This window comes from Tachysurus fulvidraco, chromosome 24 (assembly GCF_022655615.1).
Source record: "Tachysurus fulvidraco isolate hzauxx_2018 chromosome 24, HZAU_PFXX_2.0, whole genome shotgun sequence".
Classification (NCBI taxonomy): domain Eukaryota; kingdom Metazoa; phylum Chordata; class Actinopteri; order Siluriformes; family Bagridae; genus Tachysurus; species Tachysurus fulvidraco.
The window spans coordinates 1,383,400-1,403,399 of NC_062541.1; the positions used below are offsets into that span (position 1 = coordinate 1,383,400).

The following is a 20,000-nucleotide window of genomic DNA, read 5'->3' on the forward strand; positions in this document are numbered from 1 at the left end:
TGAACAGACAGACAGACTGACAGTGTGACTCTGTGTGAATAGAGTTGTTAAATTTTGTTATTTCTATTGGAGTGGGCGGAGTCTCCAACCAGTGAGGAAGCTGCTGATTGGTGTGTCAGTGGGTGTTCCTGCGGTGGTCAGTGTGCGCTATGGTCTCTCTGACCCCAAAGAAAGGAGGAAGATGAGAATATTAGTGGAGGGAACAAGACGCTTCTGCAGGTGAGCTGCCATTTTTACTGTCAGCATGTGAGTACGTGTGAGTGCGTGTGTGTGTGAGAGCGCGCGTGTGTGAGAGCGAGTGTGTGAGAGCGCGCGTGTGTGAGAGCGCGCGTGTGTGAGAGCGCGCGTGTGTGAGAGCGCGCGTGTGTGAGAGCGCGCGTGTGTGAGAGCGCGCGTGTGTGAGAGCGCGCGTGAGAGAGTGTGTGTGAGCGCGCGTGAGTGAGCGCGCGTGTGAGAGAGTGTGTGTGAGCACGTGTGTGTGAGCGCGCGTGAGTGAGCGCGCGTGTGAGAGCGCGTGTGAGAGCGCGTGTGAGCGTGTGTGTGAGCGCGCGTGTGAGAGCGCGTGTGAGAGCGCGTGTGAGCACGTGTGTGAGAGAATCAGGAAGAAATCTGCTTATAATTCTGATTATGTCTGATGTTCCACAGATCTTTATATATCGGATGTCTGATTTCGGTGGATTATTGGTGGACATCCAACGTTGTTCTTCGTGGCATGGATGAAGTACGTCTGAGGTTATACTGGACATGCTCAGTGTTTATTATGTCCTTCTTCTTCTTCTTCTAGTCCATGCGAGGGTGAGTGGGTAAGTGCGCGAGGGTGAGTGGGTAAGTGCGCGAGGGTGAGTGGGTAAGTGCGCGAGGGTGAGTGGGTAAGTGCGCGAGGGTGAGTGGGTAAGTGCGCGAGGGTGAGTGGGTAAGTGCGCGAGGGTCAGTGGGTAAGTGCACGAGGGTCATTGGGTAAGTGCACGAGGGTCAGTGGGTAAGTGCACGAGGGTCATTGGGTAAGTGCACGAGGGTCATTGGGTAAGTGCGCGAGGGTCAGTGGGTAAGTGCACGAGGGTCAGTGCGTGAGTCTGTGTGAGCATGTGTGTGCGAGTGAGTACGTGTGAGAAAGTCGGAAAGCAAGCGAGTGCCTGTGAGAGAACGTTAGAAAGCGAACAAGTGCGAGAGACCAAGTGTGCGAGATAGCAAGTGTGCGAGATAGCAAGGAAGAGGGCGAGAGAGTGCAAGTGTCAGTCCCTGAGTCCATGGTCTTCTGTCTGCAGGAATGGCCGGAGTTCAAGGCAGCCATGTCCGCGTGTCACCAGCGGGCGGCAGACAGCATAGTGGAGGGAGCAGTGAGGAACGGGGGGGTGTACATTAAACTGGGACAGGGCCTGTGCTCCTTTAATCACCTCCTCCCTCCTGAGTACATACACACACTGCAGGTCCTGGAGGATAAAGCACTGAACCGCCGCTACAAAGAGGTGTGTATCTGTAGTGTGTATCTGTAGTGTGTATCTGTAGTGTGTATCTGCAGTGTGTATCTGTAGTGTGTATCTGTAGTGTGTATCTGTAGTGTGTATCTGTAGTGTGTATCTGTAGTGTGTATCTGTAGTGTGTATCTGCAGTGTGTATCTGTAGTGTGTATCTGTAGTGTGTATCTGTAGTGTGTATCTGTAGTGTGTATCTGCAGTGTGTATCTGTAGTGTGGTGTGTTGGTGTGTGTGTGTTGGTGTCGGGGTGTGTGTGTGTTGGTGTGTTGGTGTCGGGGTGTGTGTGTGTTGGGTGTGTGTGTGTGTTGGGTGTGTGTGTGTTGGGTGTGTGTGTGTTGGGTGTGTGTGTGTTGGGTGTGTTTGTGTGTGTGTTGGGTGTGTGTGTGTGTGTGTGTTGGTGTGTTGGGGGTGTGTGTGTGTTGGGGTGTGTGTGTTGGGGGGTGTGTGTGTGTTGGTGTGTTGGTCGGGGTGTGTGTGTGTCTCAATGTGTGTGTGTGTGTTGGGGTGTGTGTGTCTCAATGTGTGTGTGTGTGTGTGTTGGGTGGGTGTGTGTGTTGGTGTGTGTGTGTGTGTTGGGGTGTGTGTGTGTGTGTTGGTCTGTGTGTGTGTGTGTGTGTCTGTGTGTGTGTGTGTGTGTGTGTGTGTGTGTGTCAATGTGTGTGTGTGTGTGTTGGTATGTGTGTGTTGTTGTGTCTGTGTGTTTGTGTTGGTGTGTGTGTGTTTCAATGTGTGTGTGTGTTGGTATGTGTGTGTTGTTGTGTCTGTGTGTTTGTGTTGGTGTGTGTGTGTGTTACAATGTGTGTGTGTGTCTCTGTGTGTGTGTATTGTGTGTTGTAGGTAGACGCTTTATTCCTAGAGGACTTCAGTTCCACTCCAGATAAACTGTTTAAGACGTTTGACTACGAGCCCGTGGCAGCTGCGAGTTTAGCTCAAGTGCACAAAGCAGAGCTACATGACGGGACGCCTGTGGCTGTGAAGGTGAGCAGATCGGCCCTGTGGTGATGAAGATGATGATGATGATGAGGAATGTGTCAGAGGTGAAGCACCTAAAGTTGTTAGTAGTCTCTTCAGCAGTGGTGTGTCTGTTTGTGTCTGTGTCTGTCTGTGTCTGTGTGTGTGTGTGTCTGTGTGTGTCTGTGTGTCTGTGTGTCTGTGTGTGTCTGTGTGCCTGTGTGTCTGTGTGTCTGTGTGTGTCTGTCTGTGTGTGTCTGTCTGTGTGTGTGTGTATGTGTGTGTGTGTGTGTGTGTGTGTGTCTGTGTGTGTCTGCCTGCAGTGATGATAAAGAAACATTTCCATAACGTAAGGAGCGAGTGTGTGTTAATGACTTAAGGAGCGAGTGTGTGTTAATGACTTAAGGAGCGAGTGTGTGTTAATGACTTAAGGAGCGAGTGTGTGTTAATGACTTAAGGAGCGAGTGTGTGTTAATGACTTAAGGAGCGAGCGTGTTAATGACGTAAGGAGCGAGCGTGTTAATGACGTAAGGAGCGAGCGTGTTAATGACGTAAGGAGCGAGCGTGTTAATGACGTAAGGAGCGAGCGTGTTAATGACGTAAGGAGCGAGCGTGTTAATGACGTAAGGAGCGAGCGTGTTAATGACGTAAGGAGCGAGTGTGTGTTAATGACGTAAGGAGCGAGTGTGTGTTAATGACGTAAGGAGCGAGCGTGTTAATGACGTAAGGAGCGAGCGTGTTAATGACGTAAGGAGCGAGTGTGTGTTAATGACGTAAGGAGCGAGCGTGTTAATGACCTTGGCGTTGGCGTTGTGTGCAGGTGCAGTACATCGATCTCAGGGATCGCTTCGACGGAGACATCAGGACGCTGGAGATCCTGCTGGATATAGTGAAGCTTATGCACCCAAGCTTCGGTTTCCGCTGGGTCCTAAAGGTCTGTATCACACACACACACCTGTTTTTAGTGACACTGTACAGGGATGGAGAAGGTAAACTAGGAGCTCCATCATCTCTGGTCACCTTTGTGTGTGTGTGTGTGTGTGTGTGTGTGTGTGTGTGTGTGTGTGTGTGTGTGTGTGTGTGTGTGTGTGTGTTTCAGGACCTGAAGGGAACGTTGGCGCAGGAGCTGGATTTCGAGAACGAGGGCAGGAACTCAGAGCGATGTGCTGAAGAGCTCAAGCACTTTAAATTTGTGGTCGTACCCAAAGTGTTCTGGGACCTGACCAGTAAGGTAGAGAGATTACACTGGGAGTCAGTCATGTGGTTACTACATGGAGTTATTAACAGCACACACACACTGTTTTATTTCTCTTCTACTACAGCACTTTTTATTTATAGTATTTATATATAAACACTTTGTAATAAGTCAGTATGAAGTCAGTATGAAGTGTAATAAACAGACACACACTGATCCTGAGCTCTGCTCCTGACACCAGCGCGTCCTCACTGCCCAGTTCTGTGACGGCTGTAAAATCAACAACGTCGAGGAGATCAAGAGACTGGGCCTGAGTTTAAAAGACGTGAGTAACACACACTTCAGTTCAGTGTCAGTATTAATGACTACTAATAACTACTAATAACTACTAATAACTACTAATAATCTTTCTGCTCCTCAGACTGCAGATAAATTCATCAGGACTTTTGCAGAACAGATATTTTACACTGGCTTCATACACGCAGACCCTCATCCTGGAAATGGTACGAGCTGTGTGAGAGAGTGTGTGTGTGCGTGTGAGAGAGTGCGTGTGAGAGAGTGCGTGTGAGAGAGTGTGCGTGTGAGAGAGTGTGCGTGTGAGAGAGTGTGTGTGTGAGAGAGTGTGTGTGTGTGAGAGTGTGTGCGTGTGAGAGTGTGTGAGTGAGTGTGTGTGTGTGTGTGTGTGTGTGAAAACCAAATGTCCCCATAATGACAGGAATACACGACAGTGGAGAGATTTGATTGGTCATTATATATATAATTGTGTGTGTGTGTGTGTGTGTGTGTGTGTGTGTGTGTGTGACAGTGTTGGTGAGAAGAGGTCCTGATAAAAAAGCAGAACTTGTTCTCTTAGATCATGGACTTTATGAAAGCCTCAGCAAAAGGTAACCACCCACAAGCTCATTAATATTCATGAGGGGCTCATCAGTAATGCGCACGTTGTGTTCAGCTCTGTTTCCTGTGTGTGTGTGTGTGTGTGTGTGTGTGTGTGTGTGTGTGTGTGTGTGTTTCAGTGACCGAGCCGCTCTGTGCCAGCTGTGGCGCTCCATCGTCCTCAGAGACGAAGACGCCATGAAGACATACGCCAACAACCTCGGGGTCAAAGGTCGGCTTGAACAGTAGTACATTCACTGATTGAAGTGTTTAATTATTTAACTAGCAAAATGTTGAACATTTAGATAAAGTATCTGACAGAAGTAAGTGCACCCCTCGGTGTAAATGTGCATATTGGGTCGTTTTCTGTCCCCGGTGTCATGTGACTCGTTAGTGTTACATGGCCTGGGGCTGTATGAGGAGCTACAGATCGTTAAGGGAACCATGAACATACCTGGGCCACAGGGCAGTAATCCAACATGATAACTACCCCAAACACCTCCAACACCACCACTGCCTTGTTAAAGATGCTGAGGGTGAAGGTGATGGACAGCCAAGCATGTCTCCAGACCTAAACCCTGTTGAGCATCTGTGGGATATCCTCAAACAGAAGGTGGAGGAGCACAAGGTCTCTAACATCCACCAGCTCTGTGATGTCGTCATGGAGGAGAGTCCAGTGGGGACCTGTGATGTTCTGGTGATCTCCATGTCCAAGAGTGTTAGGGCAAAATACTGACACTTTGGGTCCAATGTGGACATTTACACTTAGGGGTGTATTTACTTTTGTGTCCAGCGGTTTAGACATTAATGTGTTGAGTAGCAAATGTTATACAAGCTGAACACTCACTACTTTACACTGTTATACACTCACTACTGTACACTGTTATACACTCACTACTTTACACTGTTATACACTCACTACTGTACACTGTTATACAAGCTGAACACTCACTACTTTACACTGTTATACACTCACTACTTTACACTGTTATACACTCACTACTTTACACTGTTATACACTCACTACTGTACACTGTTATACACTCACTACTTTACACCGTTATACAAGCTGAACACTCACTACTGTACACTGTTATACACTCACTACTGTACACTGTTATACACTCACTACTTTACACTGTTATACACTCACTACTGTACACTGTTATACACTCACTACTGTACACTGTTATACACTCACTACTGTACACTGTTATACACTCACTACTTTACACCGTTATACAAGCTGAACACTCACTACTTTACACTGTTATACACTCACTACTGTACACTGTTATACACTCACTACTGTACACTTATACACTCACTACTGTACACTGTTATACACTCACTACTTTACACTGTTATACACTCACTACTTTACACTGTTATACACTCACTACTGTACACTTATACACTCACTACTGTACACTGTTATACACTCACTACTTTACACTGTTATACACTCACTACTTTACACTGTTATACACTCACTACTGTACACTGTTATACACTCACTACTGTACACTGTTATACACTCACTACTTTACACTGTTATACACTCACTACTGTACACTGTTATACACTCACTACTGTACACTGTTATACACTCACTACTTTACACTGTTATACACTCACTACTGTACACTGTTATACACTCACTACTGTACACTTATACACTCACTACTTTACACTGTTATACACTCACTACTTTACACTGTTATACACTCACTACTGTACACTGTTATACACTCACTACTTTACACTGTTATACACTCACTACTTTACACTGTTATACACTCACTACTTTACACTGTTATACACTCACTACTGTACACTGTTATACACTCACTACTTTACACTGTTATACACTCACTACTGTACACTGTTATACAAGCTGAACACTCACTACTTTACACTGTTATACACTCACTACTTTACACTGTTATACACTCACTACTTTACACTGTTATACACTCACTACTGTACACTGTTATACACTCACTACTTTACACCGTTATACAAGCTGAACACTCACTACTGTACACTGTTATACACTCACTACTGTACACTGTTATACACTCACTACTTTACACTGTTATACACTCACTACTGTACACTGTTATACACTCACTACTGTACACTGTTATACACTCACTACTTTACACCGTTATACACTCACTACTTTACACCGTTATACAAGCTGAACACTCACTACTTTACACTGTTATACACTCACTACTGTACACTGTTATACACTCACTACTGTACACTTATACACTCACTACTGTACACTGTTATACACTCACTACTTTACACTGTTATACACTCACTACTTTACACTGTTATACACTCACTACTGTACACTTATACACTCACTACTGTACACTGTTATACACTCACTACTTTACACTGTTATACACTCACTACTTTACACTGTTATACACTCACTACTGTACACTTATACACTCACTACTGTACACTTATACACTCACTACTGTACACTGTTATACACTCACTACTTTACACTGTTATACACTCACTACTTTACACTGTTATACACTCACTACTGTACACTGTTATACACTCACTACTGTACACTGTTATACACTCACTACTTTACACTGTTATACACTCACTACTTTACACTGTTATACACTCACTACTGTACACTTATACACTCACTACTGTACACTTATACACTCACTACTGTACACTGTTATACACTCACTACTGTACACTGTTATACACTCACTACTGTACACTGTTATACACTCACTACTGTACACTGTTATACACTCACTACTTTACACTGTTATACACTCACTACTGTACACTGTTATACACTCACTAATTTACACTGTTATACACTCACTACTTTACACTGTTATACACTCACTACTTTACACTGTTATACACTCACTACTTTACACTGTTATACACTCACTACTGTACACTGTTATACAAGCTGAACACTCACTACTTTACACTGTTATACACTCACTACTTTACACTGTTATACACTCACTACTTTACACTGTTATACACTCACTACTGTACACTGTTATACACTCACTACTTTACACCGTTATACAAGCTGAACACTCACTACTGTACACTGTTATACACTCACTACTGTACACTGTTATACACTCACTACTTTACACTGTTATACACTCACTACTGTACACTGTTATACACTCACTACTGTACACTGTTATACACTCACTACTGTACACTGTTATACACTCACTACTTTACACCGTTATACAAGCTGAACACTCACTACTTTACACTGTTATACACTCACTACTGTACACTGTTATACACTCACTACTGTACACTGTTATACAAGCTGAACACTCACTACTGTACACTGTTATACACTCACTACTTTACACTGTTATACACTCACTACTTTACACTGTTATACACTCACTACTGTACACTTATACACTCACTACTGTACACTGTTATACACTCACTACTTTACACTGTTATACACTCACTACTGTACACTTATACACTCACTACTGTACACTGTTATACACTCACTACTTTACACTGTTATACACTCACTACTTTACACTGTTATACACTCACTACTGTACACTGTTATACACTCACTACTGTACACTGTTATACACTCACTACTTTACACTGTTATACACTCACTACTTTACACTGTTATACACTCACTACTGTACACTTATACACTCACTACTGTACACTGTTATACACTCACTACTTTACACTGTTATACACTCACTACTGTACACTGTTATACACTCCCTACTGTACACTGTTATACACTCACTACTGTACACTTATACACTCACTACTTTACACTGTTATACACTCACTACTTTACACTGTTATACACTCACTACTTTACACTGTTATACACTCACTACTTTACACTGTTATACACTCACTACTGTACACTGTTATACACTCACTACTGTACACTGTTATACACTCACTACTGTACACTGTTATACACTCACTACTTTACACTGTTATACACTCACTACTTTACACTGTTATACACTCACTACTGTACACTGTTATACACTCACTACTTTACACTGTTATACACTCACTACTGTACACTGTTATACAAGCTGAACACTCACTACTGTACACTGTTATACACTCACTACTTTACACTGTTATACACTCACAACTGTACACTGTTACACAAGCTGAACACTCACTACTTTACACTGTTATACACTCACTACTGTACACTGTTATACACTCACTACTGTACACTGTTATACAAGCTGAACACTCACTACTGTACACTGTTATACACTCACTACTGTACACTGTTATACACTCACTACTGTACACTGTTATACACACACTACTGTACACTGTTATACAAGCTGAACACTCACTACTTTACACTGTTATACACTCACTACTGTACATTGTTATACACTCACTACTGTACACTGTTATACACTCACTACTGTACACTTATACACTCACTACTTTACACTGTTATACACTCACTACTGTACACTGTTATACAAGCTGAACACTCACTACTGTACACTGTTATACACTCACTACTTTACACTGTTATACACGCACTACTTTACACCGTTATACAAACTGAACACTCACTACTTTACACTGTTATACAAGCTGAACACTCACTACTGTACACTGTTATACACTCACTACTGTACACTGTTATACACTCACTACTTTACACTGTTATACAAGCTGAACACTCACTACTTTACACTGTTATACAAGCTGAACACTCACTACTTTACACTGTTATACAAGCTGAACACTCACTACTTTACACTGTTACACAAGCTGAACACTCACTACTTTACAGTGTTAATGTGATATATTTTCTAGCCTGACTCTCCCGTGTGTATCAGACTATTTCCTGTTCTGTGAGATGCTCCTTCAGCGGCCGATCGACATGCGTGAGCTGGGTCTGGGGAACATCCTGAGCCGTGAGGAGACGTCGTACATGCGCAGTATGGCCGCTCAGCGCTTCGACACCATCATGGAGGTGCTGAAAGCTCTGCCTCGGCCCATGATGCTCGTCTTCCGCAATATTAACACTGTGCGCAGCATCAACGTGGCACTCGGAGCTCCGGTGGACCGCTACAGCCTGATGGCCAAGAGGTGAGAACATAACATACTCCATATACGCTAAACTGTAGAGTTCAGTAGTGTAGAGTTTAGAGAAGTAGAGTAGTGTTGAGTTCAGTAGTGTTGAGTTCAGTAGTGTTGAGTTCAGTAGAGTACTTTATTAATCCCTTGGGGGAAATTTGGTGTCACAGCAGCTAATACACAGGTAAACTGTGTGTGTCTGTGTATGCGTGTCTGTGTGTCTGTCTGTCTGTGTGTCTGTCTGTCTGTGTGCGTCTGTCTGTGTGCGTCTGTCTGTGTGCGTCTGTCTGTGTGCGTCTGTGTGCGTCTGTCTCTGTGTGCGTCTCTGTGTGCGTCTGTCTGTGTGCGCGTGTCTGTGTGTGCGCGTCTCTGTGTGCGCGTGTCTGTGTGTGCGCGTGTCTGTGTGTGCGTCTGTCTGTGTGCGCGTGTCTGTGTGTGCGCGTGTCTGTGTGTGCGTCTGTCTGTGTGCGCGTGTCTGTTTCAGTGCCGTGCGAGGTTGGGGTAAAACCAGAGCAGACGAGTTGAGGCTTCTGCCCCGGGTCACTGTGTTGCGCTGGATTTGGGGTTTCTGGGAGGACGTGAAATTTGAATGTGCTTTAAGGTGAATTTTACTGAATGTTTTATATTAAAGATTAAAGTTCAGAGAAAAATAAAGCAGATTGTTACACCGAGTTACACAGTTACACCGCGTTACACCGAGTTACACAGTTACACAGTTACACCGAGTTACAGTTACACCGAGTTACGGTTACACAGAGTTACACCGTTACACAGAGTTACACCGAGTTACAGTTACACCGAGTTGCACACAGTTACACCGAGTTGCACACAGTTACACCGAGTTGCACACAGTTACACCGGGTTGCACACAGTTACACCGGGTTGCACACAGTTACACCGGGTTGCACACAGTTACACCGAGTTACACCGAGTTACACCGAATTACACACAGTTACACCGAGTTACACACAGTTACACCGAGTTACACACAGTTACACCGAGTTACACACAGTTACACACAGTTACACCGAATTACACACAGTTGCACCGAATTACACACAGTTGCACCGAATTACACACAGTTGCACCGAATTACACACAGTTACACCGAGTTACACCGAGTTACACCGAGTTACACACAGTTACACAGTTACACCGAGTTACACCGAGTTGCACACAGTTACACCGAGTTGCACACAGTTACACCGAGTTGCACACAGTTACACCGAGTTACACCGAGTTACACAGTTACACCGAATTACACACAGTTACACCGAATTACACACAGTTACACACAGTTACACCGAGTTACACACAGTTACACCGAGTTACACACAGTTACACCGAGTTACACACAGTTACACACAGTTACACCGAGTTACGGTTACACAGAGTTACACCGTTACACAGAGTTACACCGAGTTACAGTTACACAGTTACACCGAGTTACAGTTACACCGAGTTGCACACAGTTACACCGAGTTGCACACAGTTACACCGAGTTGCACACAGTTACACCGAGTTGCACACAGTTACACCGAGTTGCACACAGTTACACCGTTACACCGAGTTACACACAGTTACACCGAGTTACAGTTACACAGTTACACCGAGTTACAGTTACACAGTTACACCGAGTTACACACAGTTACACCGAGTTACACCGAGTTACACCGAGTTACACCGAGTTACACACAGTTACACCGAGTTACAGTTACACCGAGTTACACACAGTTACACCGAGTTACACCGAGTTACACACAGTTACACCGAGTTACACCGAGTTGCACACAGTTACACCGAGTTGCACACAGTTACACCGAGTTGCACACAGTTACACCGAGTTACACCGAGTTACACAGTTACACCGAATTACACACAGTTACACCGAGTTACACACAGTTACACACAGTTACACCGAGTTACACACAGTTACACCGAGTTACACACAGTTACACCGAGTTACAGTTACACCGAGTTACAGTTACACCGAGTTACAGTTACACCGAGTTACAGTTACACCGAGTTACAGTTACACCGAGTTACACACAGTTACACCGAGTTACACACAGTTACACCGAGTTACACACAGTTACACCGAGTTACACCGAGTTGCACACAGTTACCCCGAGTTACACACAGTTACCCCGAGTTACACAGAGTTACAATTACACAGTGTTACACAGAGTTACACAGGGTTACACAGTTACACAAAGTTACACAGAGTTACAGTGTTACACACAGTTACACAGGGTTACACACAGTTACACACAGTTACACAGTTACACAGGGTTACACAGGGTTACACAGGGTTACACACAGTTACACAGGGTTACACACAGTTACACAGGGTTACACACAGTTACACAGTTACACCGAGTTACACCGAGTTGCACACAGTTACACCGAGTTACACAGGGTTACACAGTTACACAAAGTTACACAGAGTTACAGTGTTACACACAGTTACACACAGTTACACAGGGTTACACACAGTTACACACAGTTACACAGGGTTACACACAGTTACACAGGGTTACACACAGTTACACACAGTTACACAGAGACCTAAGCAGAGTTTAGACTGGACTCAGGAAGACTTGTGTACAGCAGTGTTACTTGTATGGACACCACATTCTTAGGGAAGTGTGTGTGTGTGTGTGTGTGTGTGTGTGTGTGTGTGTGTGTGTGTGTTACAGGTCAGAGATGATGATGAGGAGTTTGACACGCTGTGTTCTGCAGCTTCTGTCCTTCTGTGGTTTCATCTCTCTCCATCCAGACGTTTATCAGTACCTCAAATAACCAAAAACTCAGCTTTAGTCTTTATTTTATTACATTTTACACTCTCCCAGCAGCAGAAGTGTAAACTCTCACCTCTGTCCTCTCGCCGTCTCTCATCCTGTTTGACTTTTTTTTGTTTGTTTCCTCTTGTTCACTTCCTGTGTCCTGGTTTTCACATCTGTTTCCCCCTTTTTGTAATTAAATCCTCCACTATGCAGACAGTCTGTGCTTTAGCCACGAGGACAGCGATGTAATCTAATACTTTATAATAATAATAATAATAATAATAATAATAATAATAATAATAATAATAATAATCATAATAATAAGACTTTTCCTGGTGCAGTCGTCTTTATTGTAGAGACACGATGAACGTCAGACATTCAGTCTGACTAAAGTTGTAATTTATTGTAATTCTACACATTTTTCCTTCAGATAGAAACAAAACACTCAGGTGACGATAAAAGCATGGAAGGAGACGACAGCCGTGCTATCAGCACAACACACTGAGTTATCAGAGCAAAGTTCAGCCCTTACACTTGGCTTTCCTTCTTGTCTCAGACCTTGAAGTGAATCATGAACAAGTGGGACTTTAACAATGGGACAAATGGGACAGAGACAGATGATATCCTGAGTTACTTCCCCTTCCCTTTCCTGTGAGACAGGAACCACACGACTAACGTAAAGTTGATTTGGCTTCCACATGATTAATATACTAGTAATAAAATTTAATAAAACACAATTTCCCCCTTTGAGAGCTCTAATAACTCTTACAAAAGATACGTACGTCCACCAGACTGCCACCGCTGGGCCCCTAAGTAAGGCCCTTAACCCTCAATTGCTCAGTTGTATAAAAATGTAAGTTGCTCTAGATATAAGGGCGTCTGCTAAATGCTGTAAATGTAAATGTGACAAATGACATGACATACCTTATTCAAGGGCACCTCAGTCGTGGTATAGCCGGTCCGAGACTCGAACCCACAACCTTAGCGTGAGGAGTCAAACTCTAACCATTAGGTCACGACTTCCCCACAATTTTCACATATCCCAGGCTATTATGAGCCTGGGGTCAGAGCACAGGGTCAGCCATCGTGCGGCGCCCCTGGAGCAGGTGAGGTTAAGAACCTTGCTCAAGAACCCAACATAGATGTCTCAGCAGCTTGTGAGCTTGAACCCCGATCTTCTGATTAGGAACCCAGCACCTTGACCGCTGGACCATCACGTCCTCACAAAAAGGAAAGGGGTCATGCTGTAAATTTCTTCTGATATCTTGCTGCTTTTTTCTACAATCTTTTACCTAATGCCCTTATTTTCCACAACAGTTCCACGTCTCCTCTCTCTTAGGGCAGCTCTGTTCTCACCTGGTCTCTGCATGGGAATTACTCAGGGATGACTTTTATCCTAACATCAGTATCTCGCTCCCAGATTGCTGACCTGTCCAAGTTACTTCTCACTGTTTGATTAGAACAAGTAAGGTGTAGGAAAGCCAGAGCATTTCTGTATTCCAATAAAAGGCCATCAAATCATGATCTGACTGTTGGCCCCTTATCATCTAATACATTATCTGGACTGTTGGCCCCTTATCATCTAATACATTATCTGGACTGTTGGCCCCTTATCATCTAATACATTATCTTTACTGTTGGCCCCTTATCATCTAATACATTATCTTTACTGTTGGCCCCTTATCATCTAATACATTATCTTTACTGTTGGCCCCTTATCATCTAATACTGTACATTATCTGTACTGTTGGCCCCTTATCATCTAATACATTATCTGGACTGTTGGCCCCTTATCATCTAATACATTATCTGGACTGTTGGCCCCTTATCATCTAATACATTATCTTTACTGTTGGCCCTTCCACTGTATCCAACAGCTGATCGGACAAAATCTTCATGTGTTCGCTTGGGGCCTGTGGTAGCCTAGTGGTTAAGGTGTTGGACTACCAAACGGAAGGGTGTGAGTTTGATTCCTATGTCCACCAAGCTGCCACTGCTTTGCCCCTGAGCAAGGCCCTTAACCCTCAATTGCTAAGTTGTATAAAAATGAGATCAAATGTCAGTCGCTCTGGATATAAGGGCGTCTGCTAAATGCTGTAAATGTAAATGCTTACAGTTTCTTCCTTCTTCCGCACAAAGCTCATGACTCTTTGCTGGCGCGTGTGAGACCGTAATTACAGTATAATATAAAGGTTATTAAAGTATGTACTATTAACATTCACAGTACCTTCATAAGCTCTGATTCTGTTAACACCTGAGACATAAGTCGAGTGACCTCCACTAGAGACGTGTTGGAGACGAGATGCAATTATTTTGCTAACGCTGTCCTAAATTACAGTTTACTGATGGCAAAGTCTGAGAGTCTCTCTAATGCTTCAGGTCCTAATGCTTTACTCGGACATGGGCACAGAGTATTTTCTACCTCTTCTATTCTACATTGAACCCTTTTGTGCTCCACACACTTCAGGGGCATTGACTGGCTGATCAGTGAGGTCACTAAGGGACACATCGTCTCCCTTATGGTTAAACTAAGACTGTAAGGATGCACGTGTTCTGACCGTGTTGACTGCTGATCGAAAATATGTGTGTTAATAATATATAATAATAATAATAATAATAATAATAATAATAATAATAATAATAATAAAATCTATTCCTAAAATTTGTCCCACACTTGTTTGGCTGCTCTTCATCCTGGCGCCGTTCTCAGCAGGTCACATGACTCTTTAATCGCGTGACCCCTGAAAGTAACTAGAGTCCCAACGGTTTCATGGCAATGGGGGCCAATACTTATACAAATCAGAACATTTACATAATTCCGTTTTATAAATCATATCGGTTGAGTATTATGGGATGTTTTGTGTAGATTTCTGAAATAAAATCGCAGCTCAATTCATTTCAGTTCCCGGTTGTAACGGTTGAAGGGGGTGAAAACATACGCACAGCATCGTAAAAGACCCTGCAGTCGTGCAGCGAAGTGAAGAAACAGATTATTTTTAAATAATTACAAAGCTTTAAAGTTTAAAATTGTAATCTGTAGTTAATCTGAGTTTAACTCGGTTATCCCAAGTGCCATATTGTAATGAATCGAACACAAATCTCTGGATCGTCTGAGTGCAGAAGAAGTTCTTGTGGGACGTGATGACCGTCTCACTCACCTGTGGGACGTGATGACCGTCTCACTCACCTGTGGGACGTGAGGGCCGTCTCACTAACCTGTGGGACGTGACGACCGTCTCACTCACCTGTGGGACGTGAAGACCGTCTCACTCACCTGTGGGACATGACGACCGTCTCACACACCTGTTGGACGTGACGACCGTCTCGACTCACCTGTGGGATGAGACGACCGTCTCACTCACCTGTGGGACGTGACGACCCTCTCACTCACCTGTGGGACGTGACGACCCTCTCACTCACCTGTGGGACGTGACGACCCTCTCACTCACCTGTGGGACGTGACAACCGTCTCGCCTCACTTCCATCATGTAACATTTATTACTGTTTGACTTTAATGTTGAATTTGAATGTAAACCCTGTGACACTGACAGCAGTGACATGAAGCAGTCGTTTGTGTTTAATGTATAAATGATTTATTAAAAAAAGGAAAGTTGATGTTCATTCTGAATCCTGTAACTGCTACCAGTGAGCTGTGGAGATTAAAACTGGGAGAAATGGTGAATAAAAATGGCACGGACTCAACACCGCGGGCACTGACTCAACACCGCAGCACTGACTCAACACTGCAACACAGACTCAACACTGCAGCACCTTATTCTTTTTCTCCTCCTCAGTTTGATTCTTCTCCTTTTTCCTGCTCTGATGGCGGGATGAGGAAACATTTATTCAGCAAAAAAAACAAACTGATCTTAAAGTGTCCAGCGGCCAGTTGTTTAAAGGTAAGCTGACCGGATTTTGGTTGGATCAAAATCTGAAAATGAGTTGTTCAAAAGGGAAAGAAGGAATCTGAAATCCGATTAGATTACGGAATCCAATCCTAGTTTTAATCTGGATCAAACCTTCAGCTTGTGTTGTCCAAAACTTGTCAGTAGGATTCGGATAACTTTGATCCAAGAAAACAGGATTATCCCGATCCCAAAAGGGGGAGCATTACAAGGTGGATTCCAGGAGGAAAATGTAGTAAAACTTTAAAATGGGTCAAATAATAAATTTGTATCATTTAGTGTATATAATATTTTGCAGACTTGTGTAACCGTTGTAACAGTGATAAAGTAGATATAGCAGACATAGGCTACCAATGAAGCTATTCAGTATAGTGAAGTAAAAATAATGAAATAATGAAATAATCTCCCAAACAGATTTAAATTACAAACACAAATAATATCTTCCATTTTTCTGTCATTCATCACCGTATATTAATTTAAAAGAAACAATCATCAGACATGAGCCTGTCAAAAATAATGTCTAACAATTGCATCCTTTACTATACGTCCAGTCAGGCCCTCGTTCGGACAGAATGCCAGAGGTAGGTCTGGTTCTTCAACAGGCTCAGGTGCATCATAAACATCATCACAGAGAGGGACATTGCACCTGGTAGCGATGTTGTGCAGGACGATACACGCTAGTATTATGTTGCATGCTCCCTGTGGTTCCACTCGCAAGTTAAGGCATGCAAAGCGTCTCTTCAGAACTCCATTTAAACGCTCAATTGCACATCTTGTTTTGCAATGAGCGGTGTTGAAGCGTGCCTGCACAGGTGTGGTTGCTGCAAGAAAAGGAGTCATCAGCCATGGTAGGAGTGGATAGGCACTGTCTCCTGATATTATGCCATCCGGTCGGTTGGTTTGGAGCTCTCTGTATAAAGCACTCTCTCTCAGGATACGTGCATCATGAACAGACCCAGGCCACTTCACAACAGTTTGTGATGATGAGGTCAGTGTCGCCCACAAGTTGGATGTTGATGCTGCGCCTCCACTTTCGGTTGATGTACTCCCAATCCTTCTCATGAGGTGCTTGGATATGCACACGAGTGCAGTCAATAACCCCGATAGTATTGGGCATGTTCCCCAAAAGAGAAAAATTGTGCTTGGTCTGGGAAATCTGGACATCCTTTTGAAGTGAAACAAACTGATTGGCCAGGCTGGCCAATGCAATTGACACAGCTTTCACTACATCACTCACAGTTGATTTTTCCACTCCTATATTGTCACCAACTACTTGGTAGAAAGTCCCAGATGCATATAAGCACAGACCAATGAGGACCTGTTCTTCCACAGACAGACTGTGACTCCTTCGGGTTCTCCGTTGAAGTTTTGTCCTGACAATGTACAATGTACTTAATATCAGCATTCCCAAAGCGAAAGCGAGCATACAGTTATTCAGTGGTGTATTGCTCCAGTGGTAGTGCACGCTCAACGTACACCCTTTGACGGTATCCTCTTCCACCAAAACGCGAAAAACACCCAAACAGGCAACAAACCTTTTAAGAAAGGTGAATACACAGATGTGATTCTGGACATTATTGGAGGTGAGAACTCTAAAGCTCTGCACGGGATTAAAGGTGTTGTAGAGGATGGTGAGCCTACGATTGTAGAGGAAAGTGAGCCAGTTCGTCCTAATGCAGAGGAAACCTTCATTCTGGATCTCAGCAATATTATTGAAAAACAACCTGGATCCTCACTGGTAGAGTCAGCAGTCACAGGAGCTCAGAAAAGAGGCTTGTAGCTTCGTTCGCCGAATAATAACGACGATGCCTATGAATTATTTCTAATATGAGAGACTGAAAGAGCAGAAGCACAGATATTCCTGGCAGCAAACTGCAGCAAACCAAAACAAAGCTTCAGATCCGCCTCCTAAAAGCAGAGCTTGGAGATGCTGCTCTCTTGTCCTCGGATGAAAAAGAACCCTGAACATTCTTTATTTTGTTAACTATCGGACATTTTAGCCATTTTATTATTTTTTTAAGACGTTTTCAAAATATCCACAATGTATTTGTTAATGTATATTTATTTATTCTTTTATGACTCAGATGAGGGGACATAAAAGAAATTATGAATGGAAGTGGGATGTTTGGGGGCACGGTGGTTTAGTGGTTAGTACGTTCGCCTCACACCTCCAGGGTTGGGGTTCGATTCCCGCCTCCGCCTCCACCTTGTGTGTGTGGAGTTTGCATGTTCTCCCCGTGCCTCGGGGGTTTCCTCCGGGTACTCCGGTTTCCTCCCCCGGTCCAAAGACATGCATGGTAGGTTGATTGGCATCTTTGGAAAATTGTCCGTAGTGTGTGTGTGTGTGTGAGTGAATGAGAGTGTGTGTGCCCTGTGATGGGTTGGCACTCCGTCCAGGGTGTATCCTGCCTCGATGCCTGATGACGCCTGAGATAGGCACAGGCTCCCTGTGACCCGAGAAGTTCGGATAAGCTGTAGATAATGAGTGAATGAGTGGGATGTTTGTTATTTTTGGGTTTTGACTCTTCTACCTGTTCTTTACATAGCTGGTAGCCCACGTTGTGATACGTTGTCCCATTTAGAGCACCGGTAATCCGGATTTGGTCATCTTGAAAACGGTGTGTGTGGATCAGGGTGAAACAATCCAATGTTGTTTTGAAAAAGCGGCATAAAAGTAAGACGGATTACCTGAATAGAAAAAAATGGGATTTCCAAATCCGGATGATTTTGACCCAGATTAAACTTAAAACTGGCCCCAGGTTACTAAGTTATGAATCTATCTACCACTCACTGAGCCCTAGATAGAGGACACTATGTGCACTAGAGAAACACCTCTACATTTTGCCCATAAGTAATTGCCCCCATTTACATGAATTTAAATTCTGTTCATTTTTAAAGAGCGTTTCCTGGTAAATCAGAGGTCTGAGTCTGAATCCTGAAAAGAGTTTTAATTCACATCTTTTTGCATACAAAATATTCTACAGAACACGTGACTGACACGTTTATCAACATAAATCGGATTAAACATAAAGAAAAGGTGGCGTATATCCACTGCTCTGGAACTACACGCCGTGTGTGTGTGTGTGTGTGTGTGTGTGTGTGTGTGTGTGTGTGTGTGTGTGTGTGAGAGAGAGAAGCAGGGGACTCAGAAATGAGCTGTGACTTGATCGATCTCCAGAAGATCCTCCAAAATCTACAAGGGAGAAGTAGAAAATGAAATGAAGGTAAAACGATAAGAGCAGAGAGACTTTGTATTTATTGTGTGATGAGACTCACGATGTCGGCTGTGGTGCCGATCTTCTTGGCCAACTCGCTGCGCTCCATCGTGCTCAGATACAGGTATTTATTCAGCAACTCTCCATCCAGAATGTTCCGCACTGCGTTCTGTAGAGTACGTCGGTCGGTGTGCAGCATCCTAACACACACACACACACGTGAGTATAAGTGCCTCATCAGCATGTTAAGATAAACAGTAATGAGACCATAAACAGAGGAGAGCTGAGTCAGAGAAAAGAGTGCCTGAGTGTGTGTGTGTTTGAGTGAGTGAGAGTGACCTGAGTGAGTGTGTGTGTGTGTGTGTGCATGAGAGTGAGTGAGAGTGTGTATGAGTGAGAGTGACCTGAGCGAGAGTGAGTGTGTGTGTGTGTGTGTGTGCATGAGAGTGAGTGAG

The 20,000-nt window shown here is 43.8% G+C and overlaps 2 protein-coding genes across 8 annotated transcripts in view; one reads left to right on the plus strand and one right to left on the minus strand.

Moving 5' to 3' along the window:
- The window catches only part of adck5 (aarF domain containing kinase 5), an 18,307-nt gene extending 2,261 nt beyond the window's left edge, over positions 1-16,046 (plus strand). For 2 of the 4 annotated variants that reach the window (XM_047807814.1, XM_047807816.1), the window contains 13 exons: positions 73-219; positions 646-721; positions 1,266-1,466; positions 2,313-2,453; positions 3,247-3,360; positions 3,526-3,657; positions 3,863-3,946; positions 4,043-4,124; positions 4,427-4,505; positions 4,635-4,726; positions 9,399-9,651; positions 10,124-10,240; positions 12,339-16,046. In XM_047807814.1, the coding sequence (XP_047663770.1) occupies positions 73-219; positions 646-721; positions 1,266-1,466; positions 2,313-2,453; positions 3,247-3,360; positions 3,526-3,657; positions 3,863-3,946; positions 4,043-4,124; positions 4,427-4,505; positions 4,635-4,726; positions 9,399-9,651; positions 10,124-10,240; positions 12,339-12,441 (1,621 nt within the window). In that variant the 3' untranslated portion in view covers positions 12,442-16,046. The remainder of the gene's footprint in view (positions 1-72; positions 220-645; positions 722-1,265; positions 1,467-2,312; positions 2,454-3,246; positions 3,361-3,525; positions 3,658-3,862; positions 3,947-4,042; positions 4,125-4,426; positions 4,506-4,634; positions 4,727-9,398; positions 9,652-10,123; positions 10,241-12,338) is intronic. The other 2 variants (XM_047807815.1, XM_047807817.1) reach the window with 2 other exon arrangements.
- Positions 16,047-19,263: 3,217 nt separating this feature from the next.
- Positions 19,264-20,000, minus strand: part of cpsf1 (cleavage and polyadenylation specific factor 1) — a 29,899-nt gene continuing 29,162 nt past the window's right edge. For all 4 annotated transcript variants that reach the window (XM_027157496.2, XM_047807798.1, XM_047807799.1 and 1 more), the window contains exons 37-38: positions 19,607-19,745; positions 19,264-19,523 (exon numbers count right to left, since the gene is read on the minus strand). In XM_027157496.2, coding sequence (XP_027013297.1) covers positions 19,476-19,523; positions 19,607-19,745 — 187 coding nt within the window. In that variant the 3' untranslated portion in view covers positions 19,264-19,475. The remainder of the gene's footprint in view (positions 19,524-19,606; positions 19,746-20,000) is intronic.